Raw genomic sequence first — 13,561 nt, forward strand, 5'->3', positions numbered from 1 at the left:
TTGATTTTCCACTGAGCAGCACGTGTTAGTCCACACCACAGATCTGCACTGTTTCCACCAGAAGTATCGCCTTCTCTACATCCTGTGATACAGTATTACGGTGTGTGTGTGTGTGTGTGTGTGTGTGTGTGTGTGTGTGTGTGTGTGTGTGTGTGTGTGTGTGTGTGTGTGTGTGTGTGTGTGTGTGTGTGTGTGTGTGTGTGTGTGTGTGTGTGTCTCAAATGTACGTGTCCCACTTGGGCGGTTTTTAGTGAAAAGTTTTTCTTTTCGGAGGAACCTCATGACTTAGGAATGCTACGAATGGCTCAGAGGCCTTAAGATGGGAAACTATGCATTGATTCCCGGAGATCATTCCCATAACGTTAGCCTAGCCTAGCGTGCTCTCTCTTTCTCTCTCTCTCTGACCTCTCTCTGTTGACTCACTCGTCTGTTAAAGCACAAATGTCTCTCTATTAGGAAGTGCGTCACACAACCGGGTCACACACAGACACATGAGAAAAACGCAGAGAAACACATGTGCAAACATTGTTTTAACTGAGATGACATCCCCTCTTTTAACCCAATGAATGCCAACACAGTAGACATAACACTTTGAATGAACACTATAAAGACGCAACTACTCCACCCATTATCCATCTATCTGACCTCAACTGCACTCGCCCTGTCAATATGGTATCAGAGTTTTTTTGGATCCCTAAAAGAAATCTTGCCGCATCTCTTTCGACATTTTCCTCATGGTTGAAACATTCTTTTGTCTCCTCAACGAGCTTCAAATGAATTAAATTTTACGTAAATAATCTCCGTCCTTTAAAAGATTAAATTCAATTATCCTAATTTGCAAAGTAAACGCACTATGCGACACTGTTTACAGCTTAGGGACGTGGGGGACTAGAAACAAAGCGTAAACCAGTCGAGGTGCATATTTTTTCAGTTAAGTCTCTTTAATCAACACAATTTCAGAGCGTGAAGGACACAGCGTTCCACTGGGGACGGACTCAGACTACACACACACACACACACACACACACACACACACACACACACACACACACACACACACACACACACACACACACACACACACACACACACACACACACACACACACACACACACACACACACACACACACACACACACACACACACACACACACACACACACACACACACACACACACACACACACACACACACACACACACACACACACACACACACACACACACACACACACACACACACACACACACACACACTAATTCCCATCAAGTTTTACATTGTGTTCACACGGGAAAAGTGACTGATTGAAAATCTTTGATGTCACCTGAACCATCTCCATGGCAACAGAGCAAACTCCGACCCCATGGGATGGTAGGATGTCCTAGAGGAAAGAGGGGTTGACCAGTAACCATGAGGTCACTGGTTCGATCCCCAGCACCGGACAGGAGGGTGTTAGTATTAAAACTAGTGGTGGTGAATTTCAATGTGCCTCGTGTAAATTGACAGATAAAGATAACTTAACTTTCAAGGCAATCCGTCCAATAGTTGTAATATTTCAATACATTTCAGTACCAATTTTGGTCCAAAATCCATTTAGCTGAATTTAAGATATTTCAGCAAAGTCAGTAGAATTCTTCCTCTGGTTGTCCTTAGTATCTCTACAGAATTCCATGGTGATCTAAAGCTCATAATTGCTGAGATATTTAAGTCTAGACCAAACTAGTGGAACCGGCCAACACTGCCGTCCCTGGTGCCACAAGCAATTAACTAGCAAATGGCACATTGTACAGTTGTGAAATTGGGACGCAGTTTTTTTACGTTGCAAAGTCTTCACTTCTCTTTTCATAAGAGATAGTGTGGGAACCGCAGAGAAGACCAAACAAAAACAACAATACACCAGCACCTCAATGATTCCTTCCCTACTCACCAAGTTATTATCTATGAGGAAATTATGGCCAGAAAAAGAAGAAGTGAAAGAAACGGACAGAACTACTTTTTTATTCAAATCCAGATATCTCCTCACGATCCCGCTACCTGTCCTTAGCTGTGTGTGCACTGAGAAAAAAAAAAGTCCAGTGTTAATACACAGCCTAGGCTTTGTAGACAGGAAGGTTGCTATAACTACAGTGGCCCCCTTTGTTTACGTATATACCCTTTGTTGACATACCGGTTGATGCTCCTCCTGGGTTGGACCGCGGACACACCCTGGCCTTTGATCTGAATCCTTCCTAACTAATCACCTGTCTGTGTCCCAGTATAGAGGCAGGGAGAGGGTGAGTCTGCATGGGAGGGAGGGAGGGAGGGAGGTGGGCACAATAATAATGACCTACACTGTTGTTCTCGTGGCTAGTTTGAAGCCTTTGTGTTGTTATTTGAGTTTGGGAAGGACAGAAGGCTCAGAGTGGCTTGAATGTTAAGATTTTAAATATTTGTACAAACCCCTATCTCTAAATTATAATTCAAATATTATAAGTCACGTCACTACCTGGAACACTGTTTGAAGTGAGAAAGCTTCCTGAAAAGTTACTGTTTCACTGTTGTTGTTTACAGCAGAAGGGCCCACAGTTTGGTTTACGTTTGGTTCCAGGTTCCTCAAAATTACCGTATTTAGTTGTGATTTATGATGATAACATTTTTCAATACTAAGAATAACAGTATATATGTTTTGTAAACTAACTGCAGGCTCTGCAAACATAAACAAATCACCCTCCTCTGAAAATGCATAGTGCACCTTTAATGAATGCAGAGCTGTTCTGCAGCCAGCTTGGGAGCATTCTGCACATCAGGCCTTTCCCAGCACCATGTAGAAAGACACACACACACACACACACACACACACACACACACACACACACGCACTGCTACACAAACACCACAGCAATACCCCTACTCCCTATATAATCAATTCAGTGATTCAATTGCACACGGCACAGGGATACCCTTAAACGCTATATGACATTGACGATAAACACACACAGAGACAGGTGGTTTGGTTGTGGCTTCGTTCTTTCACATGAAAAGCGAAGCGACCCCACATAAAAATAAGCACTGGGAGACACTCAGGAAGAAATAAGAGATCTATCATCCATCATCATATCCTAGCATCTCACTCTCTCTTTCATGCTCCCGTTCAATGGAATCCACATATAGACAGCTGCTGTGGTGTGTGAGTGGTGAAGCTCAAGGTACTGTCTGTTCTTTATGTGGCTTCCCCCACAACACTAGTGCCACCCTGAGAGGACAGGTAATGACTATATAGCCTCTACATCAGTCACATGTGGATCAAGCCTTAGCCCAGTCATATTCTTGTGTGTGCTGCTTGTGTATTTTCACCCCTGCAGCAATTCTGTCTGTGACGCCTTTAAAAGTGCACTTTTAGCATCACACAACTCTCTTGACTTTGCATAAGAGACTTCCTCTCTCCCTCTGTGTAATAACGCAGCATGTTGCAACCCATGCACAAAAACAGCCTCATTCTATACATCTCAGAGGGCACCATATTATGGAGGAATTGAGCTGCTGATACAGTGCTGCTGAGTGAGTACAGGCCTATATAGGCTAATATAGTGCACTCTATACAGTGCAGCAGGGAGGAGATGAGTGGAGTAGTAGGCTAAAACAGTAGTTCCCTTGGTTCATTTCTAGTGAACAACTGACCTATGATGATGAAGGCTAAATGATGACTAATTATGCAGCGTGCATGGGAACCCCCCCCCCAAGAAACCCCTAGAGAGAGAGAGAGAGAGAGAGAGAGAGAGAGAGAGAGAGAGAGAGAGAGAGAGAGAGAGAGAGAGAGAGACTCCCTAGACACACACTACAGAAAGCAGATCTTACCTCAGTAGATTCGGCAGAGGTATGGAGCCCGAGCCTGACCCCAGTATCCCCTTCTTCCCACTCAATAATTTCTCCACCACGGCGACATTCCCTGTGCGCGAGGCGTCCAGCAGCTCCTGCTCTTTCCCCATCCTTGACACGAGAAGTTTACAGCGACGGCGGTGGTATTAAAATCCAATAAATCTCCCATATAGGCACATAGATAGGCTATCCTCCCCACTGGCCTCAGACGCCCCTTTAGATTGAGTGTGTGCCGTGCATCTGAAAGGATTTCCTCCTCCTCTCAATGCATGCCTCTGCTGCTGCTGTATGCTGATGGTCTAGGTGTTATAATTGATGCTGCAGGTTTTGACGTGCACGCACACTGGTCCCCCGGCGCCTTCTAACCTCCAGTCCATTCACACGCAAAGCTCCGGTAGTCTACCCGTACTCTCCTCCCTTGTGAGTCCGCTGACGAGCACGCCTCTCCCGGGTGCAAAGTAGCTCCAGCAAAGAAACCGTGGAGCTCCAAAAGCGAATCCCTTTAAGTGTGAAGTAAAGAGTAAACCCTGGATTAAAAACAAAAGAGAAATAATTGACAATCTCCTTCCTCCTAGGGCTGTTAAAGAGGTTCCTGGCTGCTACGGAGCTCCGGTGGTGTGACAACAGGCGGGGAGCTGAAACCCTGCACGCCTCAACAAGACGCTCTCCAGCCCCGCTGTACTCGCCACCTCTCTACCCTGATAAACCTACCGCACTGGCCGGTCACTACCAGCTGTCGAGTTAGCAGGGGTGCAACTACACATTTCCGTCGGCACGTTTCAAAATAAAACATTCATTGGTTGTCATTAGTTTATTAAATCTCTTTTGATATTGCATTTTGTTTCTTCAGTAAGCTGTCTTGTTTGAATGTGCCCTATTATCATTTCCTCTGTGAGTTGCCAATTGTTGGGTGAAGGGTGCTATTCAAATAAATTGCAGATTGATAGATGTATAGGCTAGACAGACAGACAGACAGACAGACAGACAGACAGACAGAAAGATTTAAATCATCCACAGTTCAAGATAATCCCCCATATATGTGGCATATTGTAGTATAGTAGTGTCTTATCTTGAATAGGCCTACTATAGTAGGCCACTATAGCAGTCATTTGAAATCTGTCAACTTCAAAACTGCTGGGCACTCCTTTGTTAAACCCTTTCTGCCTGTACTGTACAATGTGCAGAGTGTTTTAAAGGCCGGTCAGGTGTGCCACCTTGCCTCTAATGTACTGTGTGATAATGTGATTAAACACACATTCATTTGAGGGTTTGAGTGCAATATCATAAAAAAACAGCAGGACTCCTTTAAGATCAGGCCCAGACACATTTGAAACCTGTATAATTTCGTAATGTTACATTTTACCAGAATATATATTCTATTAAATCAGAACAGTGAACACTGAAGCCTGGATTGTTCATGGTCCATGAGTTTACATATCCTACTATGCAAAAGCCTTGAAAATGTACTTGGCTAATAGGCCTATTTAAACACTAATTTGATGCATTTCATGAGATAAAGAAGAAAGGCAACAGTATTTTAAGTAGCAAAAGTATTAACGTTTTGGTACTGGTTCCTCTTTTGTGGAAAATCTTAGCTTTTATTTTGAAAGAAAAGTCTCCCTGCTTGCCCTCAAAGCCTGTCTAACTTGAATGACAGACTTTACTGTACAGTGAGGGGCGTGGATGACGATGCTACAACACCAACAGGAGGCGATGCCTTTTGTTTAGTCTGTTTAAAGAAAGAAAAGTCTCACTCAAATCCACAGTTATTGTCTGAACACTAACACGCGCTATTCTGGCAAAAACACGCACATGCGCAGTTTCTCCTTCTCCGCCAGAGGTGTGTGTTGCCAGGTTGCCAGCCTTCACCTGCTGCAGCTTAGGAAACAGGTGAGGTCCCAAAATAGCCTCGTCTCAGAGCAGGGCTTTCCTGAGTGGAGGATGGAGGCCGTAAATGTAGCCTATATTTATTTTTATTTTTTAATGTGCTGTATTTTATCTGTTCACTGACAGCCTGGGAAACAGACACAGGACCCCTGGCCCCTTCACTCATGCCGCCCGGTGCATGCTGGGGCACGCCCGGTGGCTTAATTGGAATTTCGAGAGACGTGTTGCCTTCAGGTGCTCGTAAAAACGAGATGTTCCTGATTCCAGTGATTTGTATAGCTGTGGGGAATGATTATCATTATTGATGAATTGGCTGATTAAATGTTCACTTCTCTGACACACCCAAAGTTACAAAGTGCACCTTTAAAGTTGAACCCCCCCGTCCCCCCATATTCACATAACAACCAGTGGATGGAAAAATACGGATTAATTTCTGTTTCTTTCAATACTCTGGATGGATAGATGGATGGAAAGATGGTAAAAATACCAGAAAGGCCTTTACCATGACTCTGAAATCCTGCGTTCTATCACAACAGTGTTCAAGGATGTCTATATTATAGTAGCTAGGCTGCAACAGAGGAATAAAACAGGCAGTTTCAGCCCCTCTGGGATTTGGACAGAGATCTCGGTTTCTGTACTGACTGAGCCAATAACACACAATCTGATCCTTCTCTCTTTCATCATATTTCCCACAATCCAGCTGTACACGGTGCTGGCCCCACATTTCCCTAGCTGGTCTGCACACACACACACACACACACACACACACACACACACAGTATATAAATTAATGTGTACATGCTTTGCTTACGTAAACGGACATGCTGTGACTCTGTTCCATCATCACAGAAACATTATTAAGCTACAGTATGTAAACTGGCTTTCCTGTCCTTAGGAGCACAGCAGAAACTTTCCCCTCTCTCTCTCTCTCTCTCTCACACACACACACACACACACACACACACGCTAAATGCCCTTCTATGACTCACTGCACTACTCCAGCAGTTAAATGTCATGACCATTTATGTGCACAAAGTCCAAACCCTCTCCTGCAGAGGTTCAGTGCAGCTCAATTGAGCCTCACAATGCTGTCTCCTCTTATCACTCACAGAGCAATCTTTTTAACATGGCTTCAATGGCAATATGCAGGAGTAATAGTACAGTTTCTAAGACATTATCATAACTGAATAAACAAACTTTCCTCACAGGAAAATTGGATCCCTGGAACACTGTTTGAAGTTCCAGAAAAGTTACTGTTTCACTGTTGTTGGTCACAGCAGCAGGGCCCACAGTTAACAACTGTTAACAAATGTATTCTAGTCTTACGCTTGGTTCCAGGGGCCTTAATTTAGTTTGGACTTATGATAAAATGATTCAATACTAATAATTACATGTAGAGAAAATATGCTTTGTAAACTAACTGCAGGCTCTGCTAAGGTAAACAAATCTCCCTCCCATAAAACTGCATAGTATAGTGCACCTTTAAAAAAAAAAAGACAATATTCCCACCAAAAACAAACAATGAAAGGTCAAACCCCTTTAAATTGGATACCCTTTTATTTTCAGCAGTATTTCAGCAGCTTCGACAGACATAATACAACTTATTACTTTCTTGTGTGTTATTCTTTGTCCTCAACAGGGTTTCAGAGGAGGGCTGTGATGAAACAAAACTCTTCACATACGGTACATGTGCAATTCCTACTTCTGACATTTCAAGTCTTGGTTCTGCGTTTTTGTCAAGGGAACTTCTTGTGTGTTTTTTTTTTGTTTTATTTTGAAAAGTGAAATGGATTGGGCCGAGTGTGAAGTCTGGATTATGACTGACGGTTGCATATGTAGACCAATAAGGACGTACCGAAATCCACTGTTGAAGTGTGAGAGCTAAAGTTTTCTTGAGAGCCCTATCCCTTGTATCTGTAGTCTTTTGTGCTGTGTTCAAAGCATGTGCGGTTAGAAAAAGTCAGTTGCTTTAAACATCTACTCAGAAGTTTTTCCCTCTGAAGGCGTCACACACACACACAGGCATGAAGCACAGAACAACAGCAGCAAAGATATGTTCAAACACTTTGTCCATGAAAAAATGAAGAAAAAAAACTACACATGGCCGATTAGAGGTGTACATAAAAGACACACACACTCACACAAACACACTTTGTTATGTAGTCCAGGCAACTTCAATGTGCCTTTATTTTTCCTATACTCGCACACACAAGATATTTTTTTCTCTCCACTCTTCGGTGGCTTAAACTGTTGCTCTCTCACAGTTCTTGTTGTTCGTATATTTACAGTGCCTCAGTTTTTTAAAAAGTGCTGCACATGTTAACATGTTTAAGTGGCTATTTACACAATAGAAAAATAGGAAGAAGAAGGGAGGAGGGAGGGGTACAGACATTGTTGTGTGGATCATATCACTGACAAAAGCCATGGAACCGACAGATAAGAAATGGTATCTTCTACTTTGTAATGAAATGCTTGTTCTGGTGGACACACACACACACACACACAACAGAAACACTGCATTTCCATTCAAAAGCTCTGGAGAAAATAGTTATGTGTTCACATTCTTATACAATATACACTGTACACACTCGAGGGGGAATGATTTGCCTCGTCCCCTCTCCGATATAAGAAAAGCACTAAATTGCAAGTTTCATTTCAGTGTAGTGCAAAATAAGTCTTTTTTGTTGTTGTTGTTGTTTGTTCAGACATTCTTCCGAAGACGTGACATTCATATTTTTCTTCATAACCTACAGGATTGAATGAGGCTCGTGTAAGATATGAAAGTTATTTATTTTTTTATGTTTTTAAATTTCACAACAGGAATATAATGTGGGAAGCGGGTTTCTCTAGGCACAACCATGGATGTTTAATCTTCATCCTCTCTCTCACTCTCACACACATTCGCACACACACACTCTTAAGGACCACTAAATGTTATTTCTCCCTTTTTAAAAACTCTCTCCTACTGCAATCGAGCCTCAGAAGTCCAAAGTGTAGAACACAAAACTGACAAGAAGTGTGTAAAACGTGTATTTTTTTTTTTTTAGTCTTTCATACGGACTTCTGCATTGCTTTATGAAGGAATTATTTTGAAGTCACATGGGTGGCTCACTCTGCAAATAAGCAGCGTAAAAAGGGGAGAACACGCCCCCTTTTATTTGACTTGTTGATGTTGCCTTAAGTATTTTTGCTGATATTTGCAATGACTTTGTGAGTGGCTGGTGAGTTGCGTAGAGAGAAAGAAAAACACAGAGAGAGAGAGAGAGAGAGAGAGAGAGAGAGAGAGAGAGAGAGAAGGACAGAGAGAGAGAAAGACCGAGAGAGATAGACATAGAGAGAGGGAGAGCTGGGTTCTAGCTGGTGTTGACTTTGAGGTTCTTCATGCGATGCAGCAGCGAGTCCTTCTCCATCTGAGCCTCGGCCAGCGCCATCTTGGCTCTGGACAGCTCCACCTTCAGACATTCATTCTCCTCCGTCAGCATCTGTGAACAGAGGGACAAGATGATCAGGTCAGCCATTTTGTCCTATTGTATTGATACCAAACACAGCAGATCACAACACATTAAGTTATCTTTATTAGTCAATTTGCACAAGGCTACATTGAAATGAGTCTTTTCGCATATCCCCTCTCAAGTTACCACACTTCGGAGGGGGTCAGAGCGCAGGGTCAGGGGCATAGTACAGCGCCCCTGGAGCAGTTTGAGGTTAAGTGTCTTGCTCAACGGTAGTGTTTACTACCACAGCTGTAGTTCCTGGGTGAGCGTACCCATGCTAAAGGCATTAAGAAAAACTATATAAAAAGCAAAGTAAACTCTGATTTAGTACCGTTCAGGGAAACACAGGTGTTGTGAGCAATAGGCATTAATAATAACAATATAAAAATAGCCACAGCCTTTTTGCTGATGGTCTCGTTTGCTGTTACAGGTCATTTATAATCATCAAAATGAGACTGTTTCATAAACATAAGTTCATGCGGGTGGTTTAAATTAATATCGAGCTGCGAGCTGTTTGTGTGTATAGTTTGAGAACCGGAGCGGGATGTATCAAATCCTTTAGCCCCCGTAATATGGTGTGCCTGCCGCAACCAATCGGAACACGCTCACATCTTGAAAGGAAATGACAACCAAGCTGTTTTGTTGTTTAGATGGGAGGAAACAAGCATTATGTAACTATTCACTTCTGAAAAATGCAATGCTTTTCATTCTGTCTCAATCGATGAAGATCACACCCACTGTAAGTAAGATGGAAGCCAAGCGAGGAGGAAATGCAATAGCTTGAAAATCTTAAAATTTGGCAAAAAAAAAAAAAAAAAAAAAAAAAAGCCTTATTCAGCTGTTTATGTTTGTGGGAGGAAAACAGAAGATGAGAGAGAGAGAAAGAGAGAGAGAGAGAGAGAGAGAGAAAGAGAATACATTCGGCTGCGTGCAACTCACTGAAATCTTTACCTTTCATGGATGTCTGCAGTGGGTGTGGGCGTCATTTTCTGCCTGTGTTTATACCTCTGCTCCCATATACCCCCACATTATTAGGCCATATTGTACTTTCATCCATTTAATTTTAATTGCAGCCATTCTACATCGCCGTCTGAATGTTTGAATTGTTTTTGTCTCTTTATCGGCTTGTTGTTTTTGCTTTGCATTTGTTTGACTCGACATCATTGTAAATGAGGGTCATCCCTCAATTGATCTTTCGAGTATAAATAAAGGTTAAGTGAAAAAAATTTAATAAAAAAATCATGCTCTGGCGGTTGTGTCTCACCTTCTCCTTGCTGGATGGAGCAGGGCTGGGGGGCGGGGCTTGGGTCTGTGAAGCCTTTGATGCGCCGCAGACGCCGCCCATCGCCTCGGGAACCGGACTCAGAGAGCTGTCAATCAACGCGTCATCTTTCCCGGGTTTGGTCTCAGCCGCTGTGTGCACTGCAAAAGGGAAAGAGAGAGATAACATGAAGGGGGGATTTGAAGGTGTGGACTTACCGAGCGTGGACTTATAATAAAGCATTTAAAGGTGCAGTGTGTATAATTTATTGTCATTTTTCAGAATAGACTTGGTACAAATGTAATATTTAATATATCTACATAAGAGAAGGGCTTGCCACTATGGAGGCCACCATTTTGCACTGCCATGATTCAACAGTAGCACAGAATGGACAAACTTAATGGCCATATGCATTTTTAAAGTGGGTGTCCCGGGGAAATGCACCTGTTGGAAGACCAAGATGAAGTGCTATAGAATAAAAAACTAAATACACCTTCTTTAGAAACTAGGTTCTTGTCCTTGAAGGCCACTGTAGCTTCTGTTATTATTTTAAAGGATGGGGTTACCTAGGCATTCCAGAACCTTCAACACTAGATGATGCTAAATATTCATATACTACACACTGCGCCTTTAATAGGACATTATTATGTAATGGCAGTGAATCAGTGCTGAAGTGGAGCTGGACATTTCTAGGAGATGAAAATGTGTTTTTCTTCTTCTTCACCTCCTATAGAGAAGGAGCCGTCGTCTGTTCTGTGAATGACGAGGCTGTTCACGTGAAGGGTGATCGGAGAGGGCTCACAGTCAGAAGGGTTGTCCCGGGGACCATCGTCCTGCAACAGAAAGCACAAATTAGAGTGTGTGTGTGTGTGTGTGTGTGTGTGTGTGTGTGTGTGTGTGTGTGTGTGTGTGTGTGTGTGTGTGTGTGTGTGTGTATGATTTATATAAATTAGGCCATGAATCGCAAATGTGATGTTAACACACAGGCAAGTTGTTTACTGATTCTGACAAAGTAAAAACTACCTTTAACTTAGTTATAGCAGATGCTGCCCTGTATGGCAGTGATATATGAGGTCTATTACTGCGAGGCCATCGGAAAAACTAGGACAAATACACTGCTGGTGTGTTGTATGTAACAGTAGTTGCTGCAACAATAAACCCCGGGGGAAAAACAACTCCTAGCCCTTAAAGGTGCAGTATGTTACTTTGAGTGTGTCAGAGAAGTGAACATTTTCTAAGGTATATTCTCACAACTAAATAAACAGGCTTTCCTCACAGGAAGATTGGATCCCTGGAACACTGTTTGAAGTTAGAAAGCTTCCTGAAACGTCACTGTTCTCGTTTACAGCAGCAGGGCCCATACAGTTTGGTTTGGTTCCATTTGCCTCAAAATAATTTTGTTTTGATTCATGATGAATAGTGAGGATTACTTATAGATTAAATATGTTTTGTAAACGAACTGCAGGCTCTGCAAATGTAAACAAATCTCCCTACCCCTAAAACTACATAGTGGACCTTTAATACAAGCAGGTGGAATTAAACAACCACATCAACGGGGGATTTTCATTTTCACCTTTAAGTTGACGTGCGTGTCCCTGACGCTGATCTCCATGGGTAACACCTGGGGGGCGGAGTCATCTTCCAGGAAGTTGGCCAGGTTGCGCAGCGTGGACATGAGGAAGTTGGCCCGGTAACCGTGGAGACGCAGCTGCAGGAAACCGTTGCGTTCGGCGAGCGGCGAGTGAGCGGCGGCGCACGGACCACTCTCCAGCCGAGCACGCACCTCCGGACTGTGGACGCCACAGGGCGGGCAAGTGAGGGCAACGCCACCTGAGAGAGAGAGAAAGAGGGAGAGAGAGAGAGAGAGGTTAGCATTAGCTTTTAGCTTCAGTGTCATGGAGATGATGCAGCTGAAAAACACTCAGAACTGAATTTAAAAGGTGCTACGAGGAACTTTTAAATATCCCCGTTGATGTGGTTGTCTCATTTTCCCTCTGATGATCATAAGTTACATGTAACAGCAAATGAGAATATCAGTGTAAAGAATGCTATTTTTTTTTTTTTTTTTTTTTTTTTTAAATAGTATTTGTCATGGGTAAGCTCACCCAGGAACAACAGCTGGTGTAGTAAAAACACTACCGCTTTGGTGTACAAGAGTGACACAACCTGAAAGTTCCTCGGAGTAGGAAACAAGGTGAAAATCAAAGAGAGATGAAAAGTAAAGAGAGGATTAAGGAGACGGGCCGTGATGTTATGTTTGATTAATTCCAGCGACTGCCGATTAAAGGCTTTGGGTGGGAACTCCTATTTAAGTATGGAGGATTCAAAGTCATGTTTTAACCATTGAATAATTTATCTCTATCCCTTTTATGAATAAAAAACGAAATCCTGAGGTGTTGAAATATGTTACGTTTGACGGTGTACTTCTATAGAAAGTAAATGACCGGAATTTTGACTTTGAAACTATGTGATGATACTGCTTCTGAAAAGACGGAGAGAAAGAAGATAAACTGATGAGAGCGGAGGTGGAGAGGGGTTTATTAAAACCTTAAAAAAACCTCCTTTCAATTCACACATAAATTCAGCTGGCAAAGCACACGGTGACAGGCCAGTGACACAACACATAGACATACTCAGCAAGGCATGAAAATGGCCACTTGAAGTAAGAAATAAAATATGTTTTCATTATGACAGAGCAAGTGCGTCATGTCCCCTTTAAATCACTCTTTGAAGGGAAAGTCAAGAGAGGGTTAATACCATAGAGCGGTTTCAGGAGTAGCAAAAAAACATTCACACAAAGCTGTCAGTTTTTCACAGATAAAAAGACATATTCTCTCAATACTGGGCAGCTCGGGGTCGAGGAAAGTGTGGAGAGAGGGAGGAAGGGAGGGAGAGAGAGAGAGAGAGAGAGAGAGCCAGCAGCCAAGGACTGAGCGGCTGTGATAAGACAGTGGAGGGAAGAGAAAAGCTGGCCTAAGGAAGGAGGAAGAAGAAGGGAAGAAAAGGTACAGAGAGAGAGAGAGAGAGAGAGAGGGAGTGGAGGGGGTGAATGACAGAGGATT

General features: G+C 42.8%; 2 protein-coding genes across 3 annotated transcripts in view; both read right to left on the reverse strand.

Annotated features, from left to right (window-relative positions):
- Positions 1–4,406, reverse strand: part of anks1b (ankyrin repeat and sterile alpha motif domain containing 1B) — a 206,563-nt gene extending 202,157 nt beyond the window's left edge. The window contains exon 1 of the mRNA XM_080050738.1: positions 3,837–4,406. Within this exon, the coding sequence (XP_079906864.1) occupies positions 3,837–3,967 (131 nt within the window). The 5' untranslated portion in view covers positions 3,968–4,406. The remainder of the gene's footprint in view (positions 1–3,836) is intronic.
- A 2,897-nt stretch (positions 4,407–7,303) lies between these two features.
- Positions 7,304–13,561, reverse strand: part of bltp3b (bridge-like lipid transfer protein family member 3B) — a 35,389-nt gene continuing 29,131 nt past the window's right edge. For both annotated transcript variants that reach the window (XM_080050870.1, XM_080050869.1), the window contains 4 exons: positions 12,073–12,329; positions 11,224–11,332; positions 10,503–10,660; positions 7,304–9,226 (listed from right to left, as the gene is read on the reverse strand). In XM_080050870.1, coding sequence (XP_079906996.1) covers positions 9,098–9,226; positions 10,503–10,660; positions 11,224–11,332; positions 12,073–12,329 — 653 coding nt within the window. In that variant the 3' untranslated portion in view covers positions 7,304–9,097. The remainder of the gene's footprint in view (positions 9,227–10,502; positions 10,661–11,223; positions 11,333–12,072; positions 12,330–13,561) is intronic.

Source organism: Ammodytes marinus (genome assembly GCF_949987685.1).
Source record: "Ammodytes marinus genome assembly, chromosome: 22".
NCBI classification, from domain to species: domain Eukaryota; kingdom Metazoa; phylum Chordata; class Actinopteri; order Uranoscopiformes; family Ammodytidae; genus Ammodytes; species Ammodytes marinus.